The sequence below is a fragment of the Pseudochaenichthys georgianus genome, chromosome 21 (genome assembly GCF_902827115.2).
Source record: "Pseudochaenichthys georgianus chromosome 21, fPseGeo1.2, whole genome shotgun sequence".
In the NCBI taxonomy this organism is placed as follows: domain Eukaryota; kingdom Metazoa; phylum Chordata; class Actinopteri; order Perciformes; family Channichthyidae; genus Pseudochaenichthys; species Pseudochaenichthys georgianus.
In genome coordinates, this window is record NC_047523.1 from 23,990,832 (window position 1) to 24,017,057 (window position 26,226).

The window sequence follows — 26,226 nt, forward strand, 5'->3', positions numbered from 1 at the left end:
TCAGAGAGGTATGAAGTGAACCAAGAGAGGGCAGTGCCGGTGATGTTGAAGGTGGTTTCAAGACGGGTGAGGAGGATGGAGTGATTGATGGTGTCGAAGGCAGCGCTGAGGTCAAGGAGGATGAGGATGTTGAGGTTAACAGCATCGGAGGAGTGGAGAAGGTCATTTGTAATTTTGAGGAGTGCGGTTTCGGTACTGTGGTTTGAGCGGAATCCGGATTGAAAAGTTTCATAGAGGTTATTAGCAGACAAATGATGCTTAAGTTGTGACGCTACAGCGCGTTCCAGAACTTTTGACAGAAAGGGTAGGTTCGAGATTGGTCTGAAGTTATTAGGGTTGTCAGGGTTTAGTCCGGGTTTTTTCAGAATAGGGGTGATAGCAGCTATTTTGAGGGACGGTGGGATGGTGCCAGAAGACAGGGAGGAGTTGATTGCTGTAGTGATGAGTGAAGAGAGAGTAGGAAGGCAGGCCTTAACAAAGCTGGAGGGAATGGGATCCAGGGTGCAGGTGGCAGTTTTCATTCCTGTGAGGAGATCAGAGCGGTTAGTCGGGGAGACAGGGGAGAACTGGAGCAGGGGTTGACAGGATAAGGGGGGGCAGGTGGCTTGAGGGAGAGCTGATGTGGTAGTGGTTAAGCTGCTGTAAATGTTGTCTATTTTGCTTTGAAATTTTTTGAGAAAAGAGCTGCATTTGTCTACTGTGAATGACTGAGTGGTCGTGTCCAGGGGGCTGAGGAGTTTGTTTATTGTGGAGAAGAGTGTTTTGGGGTTTCCGGAGCCAGAGTAGATTAACTGAGAGTAGTAGGTGGTGCAGGCATGGGAGAGGGCATCTTTATATTGCTGTAGGTGGTCTTTGTAGGTTTGAGAATGAATTGTGAGACCTGTTTTATTGCGGAGTCTTTCAAGTTGCCGGGCACAGGTTTTCATCAGACGGAGTTTAGGGGTGAACCAGGGAGCAGAGTGGGTGAAGGAAACTGTTTTGGTTTTTATGGGTGCAAGTTGGTCAAGGCAGGAGGACAGAATGTTGTTGTAGTAGTCAGTGAGATCAGAGGGGCTATGGAGGTCCACAAAGGGAGTGGTGGATATTTTTTCAGAGAGGGAGGATGAGCTTAATTTACGGAAGTTGATTTTGCGTTTTTGCTTTGGTGGTGGGGTGGGAATGTTGATGGTCATGGTGATGGCTAAGTGGTCGGAGAGGAAGAGGTCTGAGCCAGACAGATGGTGAAGGTTTAGTCCAGTCGAGCAAACAAGATCCAGAATGTGGCCACGGTTATGGGTCGGAAAATGGACATGTTGAATGAGGTTGAAGCAGTTAAGCATGTCCGTGAAGTCTGTAGTTATTGTATAGTCAGTGGAGTCCATGTGGATGTTGAAATCACCAAGTAGGAGGACTGAGGTGGAGAAAGAACAGAGCTGGGTCAGAAATTCAGAGAAATCAGAGAGGAATGATGGGTTTGGTTTGGGAGGGCGGTAGACAACTACCAGGACTGACTGTGTGTGACCAGAGAGTTTAAAAGCCAGGTGTTCAAATGAAGGAGCAGATGAGATGGGGATGAGGATGGTTTTAATGTCTTGTCGGTGCATTACGGCAATTCCACCACCTCGGCCCTCCGAGCGTGGCTTATTTATGTATGAGTATCCATTGGGTGTAGTGAGGTTGAGTGAGAGATAATCCAGAGGTTGTTGCCAGGTTTCTGTCAGACAGAGAAAGTCCAGTGGAGCATTGCTTGTGTGTGTGTGTGTGTGTGTGTGTGTGTGTGTGTGTGTGTGTGTGTGTGTGTGTGTGTGTGTGTGTGTGTGTGTGTGTGTGTGTTAGGTTTAGGATTAGGGTTAGGGTAAGGGTAAGGGTTAGGGTTAGGCATGTGGTTGGTTATGGGGGGGGGAGGCCTGTCCGCACAGCTTCTTCCACTGAAACACACGTGACACCTGGACGTCTCAGGAGAGTCGATAAGGATTTCCTCACTGGCTCTGACAACACTGATGCTGCTTTGGAGACGTTATTAATCTATATACACGTTTGCCATAACTGTGCTTTATAGGTAGGAAAGAGTCGCCGGTGAGTGAATGATTGCTGTCTGCCTCACTTTAGTGTGGGTGGGACGCCGTCCAGCTAAAAGCTCTTTGTGGATTGTTCTCATCAGCTGTAATTAACCAGAGGTGATGTAGCACTTACGACCTTTTCTAATTGCTCCCCATCCAGAGGCCTGCACTACCAATTAACCGCAGCAGGCTCTCAGGCTAGTGGATGAAAGGGGAAGAATCTTAAACAGAGCTCATATTAAAGCCGTTTACTCTGGCTGGGCGGCACATCCATGCAACTTTTTGAAATGTAAATGAAGGGAGTTAAATCCATTGTAGTGGTCATAACACTCTTACTCCTATGTACTTAATTATAAGCATTAGAAGAAAAAAAATTCTATATTAAAATGTGAATCTATTAGTATGTGTTAGTAAGCAGACAGTTCATTGAAACAGGAAACTGAAGACAATATGAATATATAAATGGAAAGACAATATGAAAATGCTACAGAGTGTTTTGTTCTGACTCCCACTGTCTTCCTCACTGCTGGACTGTAACCCGATAACACATGAGCGGGGGGCCGGAGTGGAGCTCAAACAGCTGACTCAGCCACCTGGGAGCCAAATGTCTTGGCTAGCTTGTTTCTGTAGTGCTCCACCCTGATCCTAAACAACATGGATTTGTACCCTGTTTGCAGAGCTCAGACACACAAACACAACTGAGCTGCAATGCAGGGAGGAGGAGACTGACAACAGACTGTTCTCAGACGGAGCTGAATCTCTCCGCAGACAAATTAATAAAAGAATATGAATCCTGTGGAAATGTGGTTTAAATTCCATGGATATATCATAAGCAGTTGTGACAGCAGTGGCAGCAATTTAAGAAAAATTCATTATGACTTAGTAAAGACCACGTAAGCAGTCTGTTTAATTAGTTGAACAGAATATCTTAGTTTACACCTCACCTCAAGGATTACCTATGACAGGAAGCATCAGGTTACCCCTCAGAGACTACACCAAGAGTCATGAGCAACCAAACCAAAACAGTGCAATACCAATCCCTCCTAAAACCCCTCCAGGTTTGTCAGGTATATAATCTTATGCACAATGTTCCTGTCCCGCCATAATCCTCCGACCTCTAATTTTCAAAGAAAGCAGTGACAATTAAAACAAATATATCCAGGCTGGACGGATGAAAAATGAGCTGAAATGTCTTTGGGTTTTGAGATTTCCCAAATCTATTCATCAGTGATGAAAATACTTAAACAGGGTTAGTTTTAAAGAAAGTGTATTTTGCTTTTTTTGTATGCCAGATGGAGGAGCTTTATAGTGGATCATCCTTTTGTAGAAGAGTGTAAAATGAGTTGGAGGGAAAGAAAATAGTATTACCCCCACATTAAAGTGATCATTCCTTTTTATCCTTCCCACACGCTGACCTACCTGTGACAAGCTCCCGCACTTCTGCATCCACAGTCTTCCTCAGCAGGCGCAGCAGAGCGGGGACGCCTCCTGCGTTCCTCACAGCGACCTTGTTCTCGTCCATGGCTTTCCCGTAGACCAGGTTCCTCACTGCTCCACAAGAGTTCTTCTGGACGTCTATGACCTTGTGGTCCAGTAAGTCCACCAGATGTTTAATCCCTCCCAGTCGACACACCTGCGGACAATGTGGGTGAGATCAGGCGGGAAAACGATTGTGACCACCAACAGCATTTTTTCAGCTTTTAATATATACCTTTCAGAGCTAAATCATACATTTATTCATGTGACAATAATCTTAGCACGGGGGAGTTATTCATACTGAGGTACAATTATTTGGAAAAGTGATGCGAATGTATGACCTCAGATAAAAATCTTTACTAAGGATTGAAAAACATTTTCACCTGGAAACAGAATGAAACGTAATAGAAGAAAAATGCTTTATCCAAATAAGCCTTCTGCGTTTCATTGAATGTTGTGCTATGTTGACATTTGCCATGTAAGAATACAAAAATGCATTTTTCCTGGCTGATGTTTTATTCCTTTTTCTGCTTTATGCTGAGTTTGACCTTTAATGGTTGAGAAAAAAAAGGGTGGAATGAGAACAATTCCTGTAGTGTTTATTTTAACTGCTGCTGTATGTAGGCAATTTTTTCAATGGATATGATTCAGCAGTGAGAATGTGTACTTTTATCTGTGTGTAAACTTGCAGTAAAGGTTTCATACTCTGGGGAACATGAATGTCCTTGCACATGTTTTAATGTCTTAATTATCTCAATAGTGGTGACAATATTTCAGTCTTTCGGACCGACAGCTCTGGTTTAGTTTTGCAGCTCCAGCCCATCACTTATTTTGGTTCTAATGACATTGACTCACCAAAGTAATGTCTGGGGTTTTGGAGCAGAACAAGAGCGCTAAAAATATGTCCCATAATGCCACATAAAAGAATGAGATTAGCCAGCGGATTTGGCAGATTAGCTACAACATTATTAGGCGGTATAATTGCGATGGAAAACTGTGAGGGTGCTAAAGTCGGTTTGGAAGGTCAAACTTAAAGCAGAACATTTCTCTATGGAGTGAGTCTGATGGATGTTTGGGTTATATTTTGTTTGTTCTTCCAAATAACAATCTATTACCTTGTTCTTTAGAGAGACAGTTTGTCAATTTAATAACAACCACAGGCACAAATGATGTCTTCTAAAGTCAAATTTAGAGCTCAGTAAAAATCATTCTATTCACAGGCTTGTCTAAAGTGGAATAAACGACCTGACCCAACTGAGGGTATAATTGTGGGTTTTGAGTGTTAAATGTTTAAACATTGTTTTTTTCTGTCAATTCAAGTGATGATTTTTTTGTTTGATTATTCTTAAAAGAACAGCACAGTTGGGCTAAAATAAATTCTAATAAACAGACGACTCAAATTAAATTATATCAAGTTAAATCAAATCTTATTTTAAGGATAAGGTTTACAATTTGTCTGACCGTCTGAAAAATATCTTTGTTTCCCCGTTGGACCGAACTCAATATAAAAATCAGTATAGCAAATGGCTGGAAGTTCCAAAAATAATAATAAGTTGAAGCTAAAACATGACAGAATCGCAACTGATGAAAACACAAAAACATTTAAATAATATTTACAAATGATCAGAAGTTAAGGTGGTTGAATGAACACCTACCTCAGTCTTAATCCGATTATCCCCAAAGCACAGGTGCTGCAGGTAGGCGGCTGCATTGGCCTGCACCGAGGGGAAGTGGTGCTGCAGCATCTCAATCACCTCCAACAGCTCTGGGTCCCGCCAAGCAAACTCCCTAAAATGACAGGTAGGGTACAAAAGGTATCAGTATGACTGCCATGGGCGGCGCCAGGATTTTTTTGCTGCAGTAGCTTAGCAGTTGCTATATGACAGCACGGTGTTGCTAGTTAATTTGTTCAAAAATAAATAAACAAACAATACCAGTGGGCCAAGCACGAGCCTGTTCATAATGTAGCGTTCACCGCTATTCAAGATCACAGATCACGAGCCTTCCTTCAATGTCGAAAACGATCTCTTTATTTTCTGGTATTGACGGCCACAGCTACGCCTTACAGAACCAATCAATAGTATAACACTCATTATGACTTTTCCCCACACTCGAAGACAACTCCTACCGTCTCGTACTACCTCCACACACATCGGAAAACACGCACGCACGCACCCATTTTCGATCTGTGTTCGCATACTGAGAATTATAACAACATTAGCCAAGTAACAGTTTGTGCTTTAACTTACAACTACCCCTGATAGATCTCGCGGAATGTGTATAAATATATAGACGCATTTTTATAACAAAACAATGGGGTTGCTAAGCCGTTGCTAGGCCAATTGTTGGAGTTGCTATAGCAACTCCAAGCTACCCCCTGGCGCCGCCCCTGATGACTGCAGAGGTGGAAATACATTTGTCTCCTTAAAAACACGGGCACAATTTTCCTAAAAAATTCATTCTTGAGCTCCTCAGGGCAAAGCGATAAGCCGAGGGAATTACATTCAAATCCGGTTGATTATGTCTCACTGAGAGTAAAGCATAACCCCAGGCAGGTCAAACTCTTTTAGTTGTGTTGTTTCTACACAGCACAAAGCTGAAAAACACACAGAGTGCTGAAATGCATTTCCCTGGACAGAGATCCTGTTAAAAATTCCAGGAGGACATATTACTCTGATGCTCTTACTAACGGACCTGGGTCACGGTTGCCTCCCTGGTGCACTCTCTTCAAGTAGTTACACTACAGCAACATACACGCGTGTAAACAAAGTTCCCAACGTGCAAGGTCAGGGGCCTACGACAGAGGTCAACCTGCGCTTACACATGACTGTACGACAAGAGCAGACGCAGCAGTTTGGTGCATGTGAGAGGCTATTGTTAAGGGGCCAGGCATAGTAGAGGCAGCTTAAAAGCTAGAGCTGCATGTGACTACCCGGGGGGGGGGGGGGTACTGTTTGAACAGTAAGAGGACACCAGTGTTGACCCAGCAGAAACAGGGATGCCTTGTAAGCATAATTATCCCTCCGGATGACTGTTTCCTTCTACACTACGCTGTCTGCTAACCTCTGACTACATCTAGTAGTTTAGAAACATTACAGTGAAACATGACATACCTGGGATCCTTCTGAATGCTGTCTATGGAGGGTGAGCGGGTTGCACCGTCGTCCATGACAACAGCCTGGCGCGTGTAGTTTTGATCGGACGGCCGGTACTGCGCTGAGCGATACGGATCAGCATAGGTGGCTGCTGTGTTCAGAGCATAGTTGTTTCTTTGGTAGATCATCGTACCGCGCTGGCTGGGTGTGCGCTGGAGACTCCCCACACCTGAAGGTCCAGGAAAACAAAAGTTTAACAAGAGAAAAAAACACAAAAGCGAGTGGACAAAGCCATGTTAGTGGAGATTAGCAGCGTTCAAAGCTTTTCAGCTAAACTCTGAGCTTTGAATGGCGCTACCATTACACTTTAAAGCGAGCTGAAAATGCAAACATGCGGCCGTTCCGTCAGACTCAGCAAATTCTGAAATCTGGAACCGATTAACGATGAGGATAAAACAAAGCTCCCTTAGCTACACAGCAGAAGTCTTCTTCTTCAAGGGGATCTTTGCATGTTGTTTTGTTTTTACAAGATTGCGTTTAACCCGGAGGGATCCTGCTGGTTTTCAAAGAGGACTCAACATGCTCTCCAAATCCTTTCCTCACCCGCTTCTCGCTCCTTTGTGCCACTGTGTCCTTAGGCTAACTTTGCCAAACTCAGCAGAGGGGCAACAGTAGACCATGACCAGATCCAAAAACAGTCAGAGGTACACAAGTTAAGTGGAAGCATTGCAAACATGCAGAGAAGTTATCCTTTCCAACATGGTCCAACATTCAGCCTGATAGCATCTTGTTTCAGTCGTCTTTCCACATTCGCTCCAAGTCATTTTCTGACCTAGTTTTCTAGAACAGTGGGTCACAAACACAGAACTGCATAAACAAGCTGCTTGGATTAGCCCTCCTTCTCACCCGAGCCATGTGATGTGTGGCAGTGCTGCGCTGGTCAGATCCCTATCAGAGTGCCAACAGCACTGAGCATGTGCGTGCTCATACTCCCTCCTACCAGAAAGCAAGACGTCTACTTTTGAGGCTGCACCAAAAACACAATTTCTCACTTCAGTGCACTTCTATTTTGGGCGGCAACACTATCCTGCAATATGGTTATCTCCCGAAAAGGAGCCAAAGACAATGGAGGACAATTTATAAAGCACATAGTGTAGCTTTCCACTCCTCATCTTTTCAGCCAAGGGTCAATATTTGTGAGCAATGTAAAGAACTAGATTGCCACTTCCAGAAAATGCATTGCAAGCGGAAGGGGAGGAAATAGCCCAAGGAAATGTAATTTACACAACATAAAGAAAACTCTGTGATCAAATTGGATCTTTTTTGTATACGAAGTTGCTTTTACAAAGGCTCCATATTGAAAAACTCTTCCAGCTCCACCCTCCTCATATACCTGGCATAAACACATTATGTATGGCTTGACTGGGGGCTTATCTACAGCATCAATAGCAATTTATTAGTGCACTCATTGGTCTAAGCAGATCTCCTATGTGCCAAGAAGAAGGCTGAACGGAGGGTGTGTGTCAGTAAAAACTAAGCATGTGTGTCTGAGGAAAGATGAGAGGGGAATGCCAACAACAGGAGAGCTGGATGAGGGTAACCAAGCTGTCCGCTGACCCCTTCATCCTTCTCCCCATTTTCACGGTGACACACGGGTAATGGACTCCTTTGTGGCAGGGTGACATATCAGTACCTGCCTATTAACTCATGTCTCACCCTTTCCGCTGACAGAGGAGGGAGGAACGGAAGGGAGGCAGGGTAGGAGAGGGCGACAGAGTGAGATAAAAATATAGCCAGGGATAAAAGCAAGACATAGGTAGCAGTAAAGCTAAAGGGCAGACTGACAGAGAAATTGTGTTCTCTGAGAAAGACAATACAGCAGAGTCAAGAGGCAACAGACTTGAATGAAAATACTTGGAGAGAATAAAGATAACGTCAATACTAGATTAAAGAAAGAACGAGTGCTCTTATTGCCAAGAAAGGTCTGCTTGAAATGAAAATGTTTAGAGAGCTGATCTTGACCTGAATGATGATGCAGAGACAGCTCGGGGTAGGAGGACAGAAAATGCAGGAAATTAAGAGAACCGTATGGGGTTTCTGTTGTGTTTGGAAAAAACGTCATGACCTGTTACACACAATATCTGAACAAAACCTTATTGTTTGTAAGCTATAGCAGAGGTATCCAACTTTTTGGACCATCACTATATCGCCTAGGAGGCAGGAGGTAAGGAATGATAACCAACTAACCATCACCAGATTAAGGATATTTACGATTATATAAGTATATTCTCAAATGCCCCTTCCATATGTTGGTATTTTACCCAATTAAGCTACCTAGTGACTAAACGAGTAGCAAAATTACTTTGCGTGTACCAGGCAATCAATTTCCCTCTTTACATTAAGTATATATATTTAAGCAACTTCATGCCCAATATATATTTTCAATCATTTGGAAGACTTTGAGAGTTTTTCCATCAACATTAAATTACATATACTCAATACTGTGGGCAATCCCCACAGGAGCAATTTGGGGTGAAGTGTCTTGCCCAGGGACACAACGACATGTGCCACACGCCTCCCCATCAACTTGTCAACCTTCAAGGACTTAAAGATCCTGTGGGAACTACTCCTTTGAACTTTCTTTGACAGCTTTCATTTGGTGAGAAAAACATCTTGCAAATCAGATTCACAGAACAATAGAAAGTATTTATCATCTGCAGTAATGCATCATCACAAAGTGGCAGACAATAAATGGCAAATAGCAATTAGGTCAATACACAAGGACAAGTGTATCTTTGTTTTATATAGACGTCATGTCCTTGAGGGTTGGTTTGACATTGTCTTTACTTTTATTAAAAAAAATTCCACTGGGTTTTTTATTAGAGTAACGTTGTACCAACCTGAGGAGCTCCTGTAGAGCGTGCCCGGCTGGGTCTGGCTCGGGCTGCGGTACAACGGGCCCTGGAACGTCCGATCCTCGTAGATTGGTGCGATGTGGCGGTCTGGAGACATGGCCGGCCTTAAGTCCTGGCCCAGCTGGCTGTGTTGACTGGCGTAGGAGCTTCGCATTCCTGGAGATGAAGAAGAGTGGTTAGCAGCAGAATGGTCTCGTTGTCAAAAAGACGGTTTCATAAGTAAAGTGTCAAAGGTTTGGACAGATTGTCACTCGTGTCCTTTCAAAGAGTCCTTGAGGAAGAGACAAACTGACTCGTGCTTTTTTACAGTAATCCTTTCTTGAAACAGAATCACTTAAATGATTGAAACACATCAACATGCAAAATAAGAGGGTAGATGAAAAGTTTTTTTCCCCAACTTTTTCAATTTCCATTTAGGTATGAAAATCAGTTTAAGAGACATGATACATGGTGGATTTAGGTAATCAATCACATAAACGATGCGTCACCTTTAATGTTGTCAGATTTAATGTCATTTTTGCATAATAATGTGGTTCAATGATATGCAAAGTCTGCTCTGTATTACCATACAACAATAATGCGAAGCTGACAAAATGGAAAGCCAGCAGGATGTTCACCGTGACCTCTTCATAGCAGGTTTCAGGTTTATGAGTTCATTTCTACACCGGATCAAATTAATGCAAATTGAGAGGGAACATACAGTATATTTATTTAAAGGGCAGTGTATATATATATATATATATATATATATATATATACACTGGAAAAAGACCACTCCACATTTTTCTTCAATCTCAATCTCTACATGTATGGCAGCCATTCCATTCCAGTGTGTCGGTTGAATTGCGAGACAGAGAAATGTAATCAGTAGTTTATAGAGTAAGATATAATGTTCATCCTAATCAAACACATACCTATAAATAGTCAAACCAGAGAAACTGATAATGCGGCAGTGGTCTGTAGAGCTGTATATATTAAAGTCTCCCTGTGTATGTGTTCCATTGTTCCACTGTGTTCCTCGAAGCTAAGATACACTCAGATAAACATTTTCCAAACAAGTATCACACCTGTTGGAATAGGGAAAAACTAAATTACAGGAGGGTAGAATAAAAAAAACAATGGTAGCCCTATTCGAATTCTATTTTCTTGCACGTCCGTCCTGGGAGAGGGAACCTTCCTCTGTTGCTCTCCCTGAGGTTTTCCCATTTTCCCCTTTAAACAGTGGAAGTTTTTCCTTGTACGATGTGAGGGTCTAAGGATCTAAGGATCTAAGGGTCTAAGGATGTCGAAGGGTGTCGTATTGTCATACTGATATTCTGTACAAACTGTGAAGTCCACTGAGACAAAAGTAACATTTGTGATATTGGGCTATATAAATAAACATTGATTGATTGATTGATATTTTGCCACCCAAATGAAAGATGTAAACATTTTCAAAGGGCCAACAAAGAGCTGACGGCATTAGACCAAGGAGAAGGCATGGCCAGAGCAGATGTTGTGAAATGTGCCATAAGGGACACATCTTCTGTAATGTGCAACAAGCTAAACTGACACGGGTGAGAACAAATTAACACACAGGTGAGTGCTCAATTCTTTACACAAAACTCACTGTAATTACAGGCTGTGGGGGCAGCTTAAAGCAGTGAGTCGTGTCTGATTCAGATTCAGTCCAGATGTGAAACGGTAACAGCAGAACAATAGCTGTAGCTCTGACCATATAAAGAAGCCACGAGACTCCTCCCCCATCATCTACCATTCCCTTACCTAACCAACCTCAAAATGCCTACAAATCCCAGGGCAAATTAGAGTCAGTACGTAGTCTTTTAAATCTTCAATATGTTTCACATCAGAGTGCTGAAATCAATATTCATGTAAATCTTGCCATTTCCTAATAGTCAAGGAGTAAAAGATCCTCCCGTGTGTGACACCCTCTCAGTAAAAGCCAATTGCTGACAGTTTAACAAGGAACTGTTGGTCTACCCTCCCATCTTAGGTTCACAGGGAGAAATGTGCAATTAAACTAAAGAGAATTAAGTAGGAAAATATTTTTTATAGATTATAGTAGACATTTTAATCTAATGGTTATGTGTTTTGCACCACATTAACTTGAGTATTGCTGTGTAGGAGATGGATGATGGGCTGTAAAGATGCAGGATGAAAAACAAGGTCTAATGAAAATGGAAAATTACTGCGTGATTGCCCTAATCATTCCCCCATTACATTAGACTGTGTTATTGTGGCAGGACGAGGTACAATAACGGTTATCATTTCACTGTAAAGCATTACCGTTATATGAGGATGTGAGATCAGGAAAATCTGAAGAAACATGGGCGCAGTAAAAGTAGAAGAAACAATTGATATAAAGAGTTCCCAGGTATGCTTTGTCTTTAATTTGATCTACATGTTAGTGTTTTTGTGTTAAACTTCACATTAGTTAGGCTCACCACAGTGTGAAGCCCAGTGCAGCAGTATACAGCTGGCAACTGACTGCTCATTGCACTTCTCACGTCACTTGGGTCCTGTCCAACTGCTGAACACCAGCTCTGTCTCGCAGAACCAGCTAAATGAGGAATTCTTGTCACAGTTTGAGACAGAGGAAATTAATAAAATAAGAATGTTTTCCTCCAGTGGGAGTGGAAGGCTTCTGGGGGAAAAGCAAGAGAAGATTTTTGATGTAGATAGCAGGGCCAGACGGAGGCTGACCTCTGAAGCACATCAGTTAAGAAGCAAAGCTCTGAGGAGGCATCAGCCAGCTGTTAGAAGACCCTGCTAACCTCTAGCTACATGAAACATGCACAAGAGAATTAATTAACTAGATTAATGGGTATTGTTTTAGAACAATGGCGGCAATCCAGATTATGCACGAGCTAAAACAAGTTAAAAGAAAATGGTATGTACCACTGTCTCTTAAACCACGACAATGTATGAAATTATCAGCTTGAATTAGACATCTACTTATAATCCAGTTATAAACAATGCTGTGGAGGTTATTTAACAACGATTTTTGGTTAAATTCATTTTCTGGCACGAAATATAATACCACTTTGCCTATGCAACAGGTTGGCCCCCTAACAAAAGCCCCCCACCTCCACCCCCTGCTCGTGGTACTTCCAAAGGCCACTCTACACTGTTTAATTCCCAACTGAACCCCAGTCCCCCCCCCTCACTCCAGAGTTTAAGATTTGCTTGATGGAAGTGGAGAAATGTGTATTTTTATTAAAAAAATCTTTTTTTTGAATCAGCATTCAAATTAATTATTTGTTCAAAACCATTTATTTAATGAATGAGTCACCTAATGCAGTGCTCTCAGAGCAGTTTAGAGTTGTTGGCACTTCAGGGTGAAAGTCTCTTAGCTTTTAGTGACCTCTCTTGTGGCTTTTTTCCTAATGGAGACTTTGCAGTTGCAAAATATATTCAAAAATTCAGATTTAACAATGGATTGTATTTAAAGCCATAAATGAACTATGAACTGAATTTAAACAAGTTCTCTGAAATGGCAAGGATGTTGATTTGCAGAGTAGGGAGTAAAAGTGAAGGCTGTTTCTGCTGTAGTGGCATACTCAATAGCCCTGGAAGCCTTTCACTCTGTGGCAGTGACACAATAGCCAGTAGCAGCAGCTTGGCAGGAAATCAGTTCAGCTTCTTTTGTTCAAAGGTTTAAAGGGGGGTGAGGATATGAAGAGGAGAGGAGGTAGCGGGAAGACACAAGGAAAAAGGCGGGAGCCACAGAGAAGAAAGTGGGAGATAATTATACGAGAGGGAAGGAAAAGAAAGGATAAAAATGAAAAGAGGGTTAATGAGGCCACTCGGACCACCAGAGACTTCTTATCCCATGCAGAGCCCGGCTGTAACCGAGTGACAGGGACAGAATCTCCAAGGCACAGGAGCCTTCATGCATATCTCCCCCACTCAGCAGCCTGACTCCTGGAAGTAGCAACATTCAAACAACCTTAGAGGGGACTAATCTGTCTCTTCTTCTTTATTCCACTCCCCCGGCAGTAGGGCGGCAGTCACTTCTAGAAAAGCATCTGCAAATTGTCAGGAAGAAATAACATACTGCTGTCTATAGAGGATGAATGGCCCACATTTCTGGTGCGTTATAGTCATTTAATTCTCCCCCTCAGCCCTCGCACCGTGGCTTTAACAGATTGCACTTGGCAGAGGCGAGATGAAGGGCGGTGGTGTGCTTGGCGCGTGCTCGCTCTCCAGAAACAAACACTTGAATGGATGCAGCTGACTGCATTCCTCAACACATTTTTTTTAAATCCCTCTCCAGACAAACAGGGGAGTGGAAATGATCACCAGAAAAGAAAATGGTATACTTCAAAGTGAGAATAGCTATTAAAAATAAAGTATTCCACAGGTAAAACTAACGGGGGCTTGGCTGTCAGGCTGATCTCACACACACACACACACACACACACACACACACACACACACACACACACACACACACACACACACACACACACACACACACACACACACACACACACACACACACACACACACACACACACACACACACACACACACACACACACACACACACACACACACACACACACACACACACACACACACACACACACACACACACACACACACACACACACACACACACACACACACACACACACACACACACACACACACATTATTTGGGACAATTTGTCTTCATTTTCAATTTTTCAGCCGCAGAGGGAAGGTATGACTTCCTGCCAATGACAGGGGAGGGAGGGTAGCCAAGCGGGTGGTGGTGGTGGTGGTGGGGGGGGGGGGGGAAGAGCACTAGATAGGAAGAATAAAATACAAGTAAAAGAGATTTGCATTTAACCCTGATCACGTGATCATCCCATTTACAATCTATAATGGATCATCAAGCATTTATGACTAACTAACTACGCTGCTGGAGGTAAGGCTCCACAGTGGAGTTTAAGAGAGAAAGAAACACAAGAGAGTGTGAAGAAAGTGGAGGTAGAGAAGGAGGACATGGGAGGGATGATCTATCAGAGAGAGTGAGAGGAAGTAGGCTGTTGTCTCACTCTGCTCAGAGGACAGAGACTGAAAACCCATTTGTGTCTGTTTGAGACATCATCCCTCAGAGCTATGTGACATAACTGCCTACTTACAAGAAGCTGCAAACACGCAGACACATGAATGTCTGACAGAAGGCTAGCACATAAGACGAGGAAATCTGGTGACGACAGGCCACACTACCCTTCTGATTTACATTTAGATGTCTAGAGTCTGATTTAGAGCAGATTGATATCCATAACAGGGCGTCTCGCGGCAAGGAAAGCTGCGAAACACAACAACCCTCCTAAACTGTCCTGAAAAAAGGCACCACGACATTGTGAACTCAGAGGGAAAGTTAACTCGAACACAAGCTAGCATCAAGGCCACAACTAGCTTCTTGTGATACACTCTAAAAACGAATTCAGGCGACCTTTCACCTCCACTTAATTAAATGCATGGTTGCAAAATAAAAATGTGAGTTAATTGATTTAGATAAACATTTTAAGTTGCAAACATTCATTTATAAGTTGTGTTGACGTAATAATGTTGGTAATTACATCAACTTAATATTGTGTGTAATTTGAACTCTGAGTTCTGCGTTAATTGACTTAAAACAAAATTCAAGTTGTAGTAAGTAATACAATTGGCTTGATAACTTAATTGTTCTGCACCTTGAGTTAAGGATTTCAAGTCCACTCCCACTTAACATGCCCGGACAAGTTCCCACAGTTAAGACAAATAGAAATATACAAAGGACATTTTAAGGTGAGTGTCATCTTTTGTCATTCAAATACAGTCGATAGCCTTGTAGTTGCACTGTATAGGCAAATTGCTGTTTGACCAACATTAGCAGCCTTTGAACTGTGAATAGCTCTGTGAGAGGATACAAAGTAGTAGAGGCTACTGTGAGAGTAAAAATACTTTGGTTACTATTGTGATATCGCTTTTTATTAAAAATGAATCTCGTGAAGCAGATCAAGGATGCTTCTTGAGGTAGGATCGTTATTTAGAGTTGTCATTGAAATGCAAGTTGTTGGCAGTTCAGAATATATTCATTTAGGTCATTTCTCTTTTTTTCCTTTTTAAAAAATAGCACAATACAATTGAAGTACGCAGAGAACTATAGGCATCCACTGCCTTGTCGTGTACCTTGGAGACAAGGAAGAGGACCTTTTCAAGGAGTTTAGCGACGTAATTAAAAATCTTGAAATAAAATAAAATCCACGGCACAGTGTCGAAACACAGGACAAAAGCACTGCTCTCTGTCAGTTACATTTTGAAGCATATTGCACTTTTGGCCACACCCCAATCAATAATATCTTAGCAACGTTCAGCATGGATAGGTGTTGACAGCAATGGCATGGGAAAAGGATTGTGTAACATTTGAAAAGTGGCTTCTGCTCTTCACTTAACCAGTTCAAGTATTGTATGGAACCTGCAAAAAAGATGAGAAGGTACACTAAAACTTGCACGGTTGTGATTGACAAAATCTGTCCACATGCATTGAAACACTAGGCAAAGTACTCAAAAGCACCTCTGTGTGTCTTCAGGACCACATTGCCATGACGACACACACATGCTGACTCAATAGGTGAAAACAATACCAGCGTTGCTTTAGCAGCTGGTAATAATGGCTCTGAATTCGCTAAGAGTGACAGTTTAAAAAGAATGCAATTACCTAATTCATTATCTCTTATGCGCTAACCTATTATTTAATGTGCTTCAAAAGGACATGAATATCGCCTTCATCAGTGACCGGTCTACCCCAGGATCTGACCATACGATGGCAACCATCGTGGTCGAGGGAAACAAATGAATGAGGGAGCATTCTGCGTTAAATGTGTTCATACTGTTTGAAATAATGACTGTCGGCAGTGCAAACATCTTTGTTACATCTTTTGTCAAATGGATGTGTGTGATCTGCAGATTGGTGGCCATTGAGAGTTTGTTTCTGTAGTTTTACAAAAAACTTTACACATTTGGCACTGGTTTTAAATATGCAAAGGCCTCTAACTTCGTTGTGATGGCAGCATGTATTTGCTGTGCCTCCATTTCCCATGGTAATATGGCTAATGTGTTTATTTATTATTTTATGGGGCAATTTAAATTTGTGTTATTTATCTTTTTTTTCAAGATTGAAATGAAGCTCAACACAAGTTCTTTCAGGAAGACTGGGTGTATATACATTCACTCCGCAGCTGCATATAATCAGCTCATCACAGGCATTCTCTTTAACCTATTACATTTCACCTCATTCTCCAGCAGCCAATCAGCGCGCTGCAGCCAAACTATAAAATGGTTCTCCTCTCTCCTGCAGTCAGCTGTGATTTCAGGTGTTCATGCACCTTATCATATGGCATGTGTCAATAAATGTTCAAACTAAATGAATTCTCTCCTGATTGAAACATCATGCATTGAAATAAACAACTGCAGTTCAAAATAAAAAGTAAATTGCCTAATATTTTTGTTGTGGAATCAATTAATGTCTTTCTTATAAACTTAATTTATAAATGGTTGTAAATGGTTGTCAACTTAAAAACGTGTGTTCACAATGATGGTAATTAAGTACATACAACTTAAAGTTCCTTTTAAATCATACGGTAAAACAAGTTGGAACAACTTAATTTTTAGAGTAATCAACTTAAAAACGTGTATCCCAAATGAGGGTAATTAAGTACATACAACTTACAATTCTTTTAAAATCATGTGGTAAAACTAGTCGGAACAACTTAATCTTTTGAGTAATCAACTTCAAAACTTGTGTTTATAATACCAATTATTAAGTAAGTGGTCATTAAAAACACCTCTGATTGTAGAGGAAAAGTCTTCTCCCCTAACTCAAATAACTTTGTTGCTTTAAGACAATTTCATTAGAAGTTGTCTAAACTCAATAAACATTGATGCAAACTGTATATTAAAAAATGTATATTACATTAACATTTAAGAATGTATTTCCCAGCCATGCTGTGTAGATTTCATATTTAAAACACAATGTACCATGTATTATAACAAATTAAAACACTACAATTAACATGATAAAAATGGGAAATTGGTTGAAGATGAGTATTTCACTGAGAACAAATGAGGACACATGTAAGCATGCAGCACCTACATGCAAACACAATACACTGAGTATGATGGGAAACTGATGTCACACAACAACCACAAATGTTCACCTTCAACATCATCATCAACCAGGCCATCTGAGGGTATCCCCAGGCAGCAAGAAGTCAAGCAGAACACACTCCATTAACCTTGAAACCATAATACAGCCATTTGCTGAACAAGTGCTGCTGTTACCTTTTGGAGGAAAACAAAGATGCTCTTGGGTTTAATAATGAAATGCTACTTTCCCCAGTCACAGATGACTACTTTCATTGCTTTTTCTCCAGCTGCAAAGCCTTCATATAATACTGAAATGTGAACAAATGTAGGATTTTGCTATGTAATAACTGTGGGTGTTATTATTAGCAAAGCTACATTCTTATCTACAGGAGATACCTTAGAAAGTGAGAATGAATCATTACAGGCCTGTGGCTGGGGGAAAAAATGGTCGGTTCGTGTTTTAAACAAGATAAACGTTTGGCCTGAACACATTAGCCAGCGCCTGTCCTTAAAGGACACAGGCTAGCTTGGGATGGCAGGTTTTCCAATTATTATCTATCTGATCTCCTCAACTGTTCTGATTAAATGACATGCACACAAACACACACAGTTATACAGCCACCTCATTTTGCTCCTCGTGAGTGCACACTATATAGCGATAATGCACTCGTGAAATAATGGATTTGAACGGACATTTTATCATGTGTAAAATGTTTTAATCTACCTTCCCTATTATTACACTACATTGATATACCAATGACACCAATGATGATGATTTACCTTGCAAGCTAAAATGTGCCTTTGTGTCAAAACCATGTTTACTTAACAACTACATTTTTTAAAGAGTTACCACAAACTTATTTGCTGAAAAGTTTCCACTATGTTTTGTAAATATGTAATCATCAAAATCCATCAAACTACTCTACAGCCACATGTTAACTGTGATACTGCTATGTTAGGAAAACTTGACTTGCATTCCTGTTAAACGGTTGAAGGCACAACGAGCTATGATAAGCACACTATTATTCTCTTTGAGCTAATATTTGTCTTCTTGCAGAAACTATGTTTTGGCTCCACTCCAGGAAAACCTCTGACCTCACAGTAACTGTTTATTTTCAATTTCAGTATGCTGAGCCAAGAGAAAAATGTATCACAGTAGTTACACAGCGTGGACTACAAATCCTCTACTCAAGAAGTTCAGAAGAACTTGTGAAAAGCAATTATGTGACAGCCTGCAAAGTTAAATGACTACATGCTTGGGAACACAAAACGCCTTTTTAAAAGTGTTTATTACTTTTTACTTACTTTATGTTTTTTAATCTAAGGTAATAAACGCTTCGAACATTTATTTATTTTTACATTCATAGCTGGAATAAAGATTTTTTGAACACAACCAAGCCTGCACGCAAGACATTATTATTTACTGCAATGAGAGTTTGAGCAAGCTAATATACTTTAAATGGCAGTGTGTGTGTATGTGAATGTGTGTGTGTTGATGCATTTGAGCACCTGTGAGGCTGTCAGGTCGCGTCATCCTCTCGTAAATGTCGTAGCTCTGGGGTCCGTAGGGGTCTGTGCTGTGGAGCATGGAGCGAGGCAGCGTGGAGCTGTAGTGCTGGGGCACGGCGGTCATGGTGGCCCTGACTGGAGACGATGAGTGAGTCGGCTGCTTGGTCAGTGGAGGGTTGACGCCGTCCACCATCGTCAGAGGCGAGCCCATGCGTCCTGACGATGACCCTGCGGAGGCCTGATAGGGCGAGGTCGTGCGGCTGGCGCTGCCCGATCGAGAGTTTGTGGAGCCCACGCGTCGCAGGGCGGCGGGGGAGTTCTTCTGCGTGGAGTAGGGCGAGTTGTTGCCACCGGCGCTGGTGTTACTGCTGCGCTGGGCAGAGGGCAAGGTTGTGGAGAAGATGCTGGAGAGGGGTTTGGGTTCAGTTACGATGGGGGAGCCGTAGCCGCTGCCGACTGAGGTGCGCAGGGAGCCGCGGGAGGGTGACATACTGGTGGCGTAGGCTGGCGAGTGAGAGCGAGAAGGCACCGAGCTCACCCTCCGCATTGCCCGCCCCGGCACTGCTGATGTAACTGCTGGAGCCTGTATGTCAGAAAGAAAACACAATGTGGCTGAATGCATATTTTCCTCAGTCCTTTAGAAGCTATACAATCATGTTGTGCAATGATAATGCCGTGCTAAATAACACAGCATTACCCACATCAAATCATCACAGGGCATGACTTTACTCTAGGCCAGGGGTTTTCAAAGTGTGGGAAGGTGAGCCTCCCCTCAGAGAACATAAGAACAGACGCACCCCCCCCTCCCAATTATTATTGCTATTATTATTATTATTATTATTATTATTGTTGTTGTTGCTATAATGCCGGGGCATTCAATTGCATTTCAAAGAGGTCCAGTCAGAGAACATGTCATTAAATGCTCTGTTTTCGCTGTCTACCTTTCTCTTTTTTGAGCACGCCATTTGAAATTACACCGACTGTTTCTCTCTTCTTGTCTCATCTCTGTGTGTGTGTTTGAATCTATCGTACTCACTAACTGCACCGATTTGATTGGCTGAGTAGCGTCACCTCCTTAAAACATTAAACAAAAAAAAATGTAAAACCTTTTTATTTTTATGTTTTAAACATTTTTATTTTTTTATTTTAAAATGTTCAACATCGTGGGTAAATCCTTATAGGCTCCCGGCAACACACTGAACATAAACATTGCCTCCTTATTACAGTCACCCCTACTTTAGTGGGAACAATGAGTCTGCGTCTTTGATGCGCACAGGCGGATGATGCGGGGATGCAATGTAGACAGGAATAGATCATCCTCTGGCTGCAGCCTTGACCGGTACTTGCTTTTGATCAAAGTAAGTATTATTAAAATAAAGGGTGGTGCCGGCCGTCAGCGAACCGAGCTGGCCGTCAACACGCAGAATGGCCCGCTGACGACCGGCCGTTCTGTGATTCTCCAGAACACACAGATGGCCAGTCCGCCCCTGCCAGGACTGGTCCATGAAAATCCTATAATCATGGTCATACTTCACTCAAAATCTATCCATGTTGCCGCTCGCATTAAGTTAGCTGAAGTTAACTAGCTAGATTTCACTGTTTCTCGTTATTTTTTTCTCACGCTGCGCCTCCCCTGAAGCTCTCTGGCGTCCCCCCCGGGGAGGCGCGCCTCACACTTTGAAAACCGCTGCTCGAGGCCATATTTATTTTCTCTTTTCCACCCCCCTCCCTCTGTCATGTGTGGCCTTTGGTTTCTCAGTGGTTTATGTGTACAGCGCTGTATGAAGCAGGATTATGTTGTGGTGTTCAGTGTACTTTATTAAGTGTTTCATCGCTACCTTGAAAATAAATGAACAGCAATTTGTCTTTTGTTTAGTGAATTAAAAGCTCATCAGTTAGGTAATTAAATTCCATAAACCCATGAACATTGTTAACACTGTTTAATTAAAAATAACTGAATGCTGTTGTTATTCAGGAGATAACAGGTTAGAGATACATTTTGAGCTCCACCACAGAACAACAGCAATGTGTTGTAGGTAGATAGTACCTGGGTTGAAGCCTGGCCCTCTGCTCTGCTGCTTCTCCCCAGGGTGCCAGCGCCAGGGAAGGAGTGCTGCACCCTCAGCTCAGCCTTGCCCATGTTTTGACTGTGGAGGTAGCCGCTGCTGGCCTCTTGGTAGCCGCTGTCCGAGTACGAGTTCATCTGAGTAGAGCTGCGCGAATTCCCTGTGGACCCTGGGAGGGTGTGAAAAAAAGCCCCTAATTAAACGCAGAGACAAGAGGAGGAGGGCGGGTTGGAGGAACAGGAGACAGACATGGTTTCATAATAGACATGACCTTTTCTTAGACAGCATTACTAATGACAAACGGCACAGCAAGGGGGAGAACGGTTCCAACACTCTTATGATTCAGTTTACCAAAGCTTTTCATAAGCTGTGATGAAGTATCATGGCATTCAAACTATGGATAAGATAAATGTGCAGGGTGAAACAAGCTTTCTGATACATCTAAAAGTAGAGAACACAGTTGAAACATTGACGTAAACGTTTAGTGGCACACTGCTGAGGTAAGAAAAATGAAGGTGTGAGTTAGAGAAAAGAAGGCTGCAGGCGATAGAGTGAAGGCAATAACAGACCCTCACTTTCATGGAGGGAGGACTGCTCCGGGGAGTACAGAGACACCTGCTCTGACTCAGTCCTGATGCGGTAGCTAGGCGACTGGGAGCTGTCAGTCAACCGAGCCTTAGTGTCGCCCGAAGCGGAGGCATCTGGGAAGACACAGAAGAGCAGGGAGTCAGACAAAGGAAACGCTTTGGGTCTGAAACAATAAAGAGTTACGGCTTTGAATGGAAAGCTTATAATAGACATTAAAGCAGTCAACAATTGATGTAGTTGTGAGGAAACAATAACAGGCAATTATTTCTAGAACATTAGTTTCAAGCCTGTGTACAGTTGGAGTCGTTACATTTGACTGGTATACTAATTTGGAAAGGCAAAGTTGGGTGGCATGTTACTGTGTATACAACCACGGTCTAAATATAAACATTCCCCTACATCAGTGGTTCTCAAAGTGGGGGGCGCGCCCCCCCCTGATGCATAAGCCTAGTGTGGGGTTTGACAACCTGGCATTTTGCACTCCCACCTCTGAAGATCTAAGAGTGTTTGCCCATTTACTGATGGGACGAAAATGGATTTAGAGCAAAATTGCCAAGATTAACCATTTAGCATGTCCTGCCATGACAACGCCTGCCCCTGCCTTTACTCAACATCAGCATGTCTGCTCTGTAGTAAACATCTTCACTATTTGCAAAACACCTTATCAATTATGCCACTTTAAACAGTGATGCTATTTCTAATTCAACACATGGCCCTGCTTAAAATAACAAAATGATAAATGTAAGCTTCCATTACTCTTTAGTCCTGCTTTCTCACTCACCCACTCACTGTCTCTTGTGTACTGTCTCGCTTTCTTCATCGTTCTCTGTTCTGTAATATTAACAAAATACCCATCCTGTTTTACATTTAGTGAGCAAAATAGAAATGGATTTATTTGACAGGGAAAATAGTCTTAAACGACCATCTGATTTTATCACTTTTATTTAAATGTAGCAACCCATCCTGACTGATCTTTTTTAATCTGTGTCTAATAGATGTTTAAAAGTGATTACTTTGCTGGACATTTGTTTTCACCTGGTATGAGGGTTGAGGGGAGGCAGGGTGTACTATTACCAATTTCATATTTGTCTTAAGTTTTTTAAAAGTCACTCCATAAGTAAAGCATTACAAATAAATGTAAGCTACTTTACTCATTGTTATGACAAAACCACAGTTCTTCAGTGCTGCTCTTGGCTGAAAGCTGAATTTGAATTAAATTATATTCATAGCAGTGAGGCTGAAACTGGTCAAAACCTCCATGGCCCGACAGATGAATAGTCCTACAGACTAGTTACAACAGGACAATTGACTAAATAATAAAGGAAACCATCTGGAAATCTCAAAGCGTTTGACATAATTAAAGCAAATGTATAACAGCAACCCAGAAAGGTGCCTTGTACTCTGACAGAACAAATATTATACCTCACCGTTATGTTGGGTGAGGTATTTGTCCTTCCCATGGTCAACCTTTCCTTAATACAGTGCAGTGTTTTACAATTGTTTTGGGGAGAATAGATGGCACATAATGGTGGATTGGTCACAGACAGGCTTTACACTGCACACCAAAGGACACAGTTCTAAGAGGCCAAAACTCATGTATATGTCTTTCAAACATAAGCAATGTTTTAAGTCTTTTTTTCCCCTCACATCCGAGCAGTTACTCTGTGTCCGGTCAATGCTTCTTTTCAGAGCTCATATTTGTATACTGAGCCTAAACCCTGTTTGATAAATGAGATGCCAAAACATGGAGGAACAGGAAGAGAGGGACACAGTACCCCTATTTACACATTGAAGATAAAACATTACTGGCTTCAAAACTCACTCTATAACAGGGCTCTTGGCATTCATTATTTGGCCTCCTATATGTATTGATTTAATGTTGTCAATAGTGCCATTCTCATACAAAATAAGAGCACTCTGGATAGGGGGGTTTGTTTCTCTCCAAGATACTGAATAAGAGAGGTGTAAGTATAACACAGCTAACCTTGGTGATATTATATATGTTACATTTTATTTTGCACTTCATCTCTACTGCTTATACTCGCCTAAGTAACCACAGTTGTCAAAGCACCCCGTGACCCCATACATTTTTAATAATGTATTAAATAACACTATAGGTGCCCAGTTTACAGTCCAGCACTACCCACACAGACAATCAGAATTATTGTACCTTCTAAGATGTTTATGTTTTTTTGAGGTGTCCAAAGTTAATTATTGTGTTGGAAAATTATGAGGATTTTCTAGAAAGATATTTGAATCCGAGTGACTTCTGAACTTTTTGTTAACTGTAACCCACCACCAAACATGTCACATAAGAGAGTGGCCACGCTGGTTGAAGTTAAATACTAAATCTGTGTTTTTGCGCTTATATTGAGTCTGTTGTGGTGGAAAATACATATTCATAAGGTACCAAATCCGTGTTATAATTATGAGTCTGCTGGGCAACCAACTGGCAGGGAACAAGGTAAATGTGGAGATATAATTGCCATCGGCAAGAGATTCAGGCAGGTGTCTTTGTTAACATGTCTTCTTCTCAATGTGGTACCAATTAGGCGCATTCACACCGCAGTACTTTTCCCACAAAGGTTCATGATAACTTAGTTCATGAGAACTCTTTAGTTCTCATGAACTAGGTTCAGATCGCGTTCACACCGGAATAAGTCCCTGGGGGTGGATTAGGCAAATGAAGCTGCTGACGTCACTTCTTCTTCTTCTGCTTTGGGTTTACTGGCAGGCCGCAAACCACTTCACGGCGTATACTGCCGCCCAAAGTCCCCGGCCGGATGTCCCCGGAGTTGGGGACTGGCTTCAGTAGAAGCTGCTGGGACTCCCAGCAGCTTCTACTGAAGCCTTCCGAGTAAATCGCCATAATGCCGACACCTCCTCATCTCTAATATAATATATAATGCCTTTTGTAATCACATGTCAGGCAGTATCAGCACTAGTAATGATTGGTTGCCCTTTCTAGGAATTAGTTATGTTGTGGCTTGTAAATATACATTTATAATTTAAATTTTACAACATAATCTCCACAAAACCTTAAGTTTAATTTTGGTAAGAATTTAAACCTACTAATGGCTCTTTAAAATATTTTAGTCATTAGACATGCCTCTAAAGCAGTGTTTCTCAAACGTTTTCATACCAAGGACCACTTAACCAATAAAAAAACATTCGCGGACCACCTAACTCCACAAATATCCAAAAACACATCGTTTTTCTAGAACAGATTACAAATCACCTGGAAATTGTACAAACAGGTGGCAACATGTGTGACGAAGGTGTTGCGCTGGGCTATATTATGCAATTGAAAGTGAAACTTAAGCTCGCTCCATTGCAGAGATATTCCCGCGAGAGTGCGGAAAACTTATTTATTTCAAATGTGAAATGTTACCAATATACTCACGGACCACTAGGGGGCGCTCACGGACCACCAGTGGTCCGCGAACCACACTTTGAGAAGCACTGCTCTAAAGGATCCGGGTCTTTTTCGGACATGATGCTGACATGTTAATCTGTCAGGATATTGGAAATGTGAATGTCCAAGAGACAAAAGAGAAGAAACAGAAAGCTTTCATTCTGGGGTGTTTGTCTTCTACCCTCAGTGGACATGAGCTGTGACTGCATTGACATTTCCTGGGGCTAAAAGCCTTGTTTCCACAGTAAAACCACTCAAACTCTCGGACAGTGGAAACATACGGTAGCTCATTAGGCCTCAAAGACTAACGCGGTCCATTGTGCTCTGTGTCACACATTTAGTCTTTAATTGATTTAGATTGGAAAATGTACATTACCACATCTGACTATCGTTTATCATCTACACTATAATTAGAAATCAATACGAAGCAAAACAGTGATTGTGATTATTCCCCGGCTCTGTTCAAACACTAATGAAATGCATTCAACAAGGAAATGGAGAATGGGCAGCAAATGAAAAAAACTGTGTATTGGCAGTTTTGGCCCAGTGGTTAGAGCGTTGGTCATCAGATCAAGGGGCGTTGGTGAACTCCAGTTCGAATCCCGCCTCGGCCGCCTCTGCGTCAGGCCGGTGTGTCCTTGGGCAAGACACTTTACCCGCATTTGCTCCTGTGGGTAATGTCCGCAGTATGACTCTTAAGGCCCTGACACACCAACCCGATTTTGGGAGTCAGAGGCCGTCAGAGGCTGTCGGGCATTCGCGGCGCCGTAGTCAGGTTGGTGTGTCCCGCACCGTCGACCGTGACACGCCTTATTTGGACTGCCAGACCCGATGCATGGCCGATTCAACATGTTGAATCGGCCAAAACGCAGGAGAACACGGCCAGGCAACAGCCGACTTCAGCGTCGGCTAGTCCTCTGGTGACTGCTTGGTGTGTCAGGGCCTTTACATGTCTAATATGTGTAATGTGTACTTGTAAAGCGCTTTGAGCACCTGTAA

The 26,226-nt window shown here is 42.2% G+C and overlaps 1 protein-coding gene across 2 annotated transcripts in view; it reads right to left on the reverse strand.

Moving 5' to 3' along the window:
• pkp4 (plakophilin 4) overlaps positions 1-26,226 on the reverse strand; it is a 102,184-nt gene that overhangs the window by 20,414 nt on the left and 55,544 nt on the right. For both annotated transcript variants that reach the window (XM_034109693.2, XM_034109695.2), the window contains 7 exons: positions 21,800-21,925; positions 21,206-21,393; positions 19,159-19,741; positions 9,511-9,681; positions 6,629-6,839; positions 5,171-5,303; positions 3,459-3,672 (listed from right to left, as the gene is read on the reverse strand). In XM_034109693.2, coding sequence (XP_033965584.1) covers positions 3,459-3,672; positions 5,171-5,303; positions 6,629-6,839; positions 9,511-9,681; positions 19,159-19,741; positions 21,206-21,393; positions 21,800-21,925 — 1,626 coding nt within the window. The remainder of the gene's footprint in view (positions 1-3,458; positions 3,673-5,170; positions 5,304-6,628; positions 6,840-9,510; positions 9,682-19,158; positions 19,742-21,205; positions 21,394-21,799; positions 21,926-26,226) is intronic.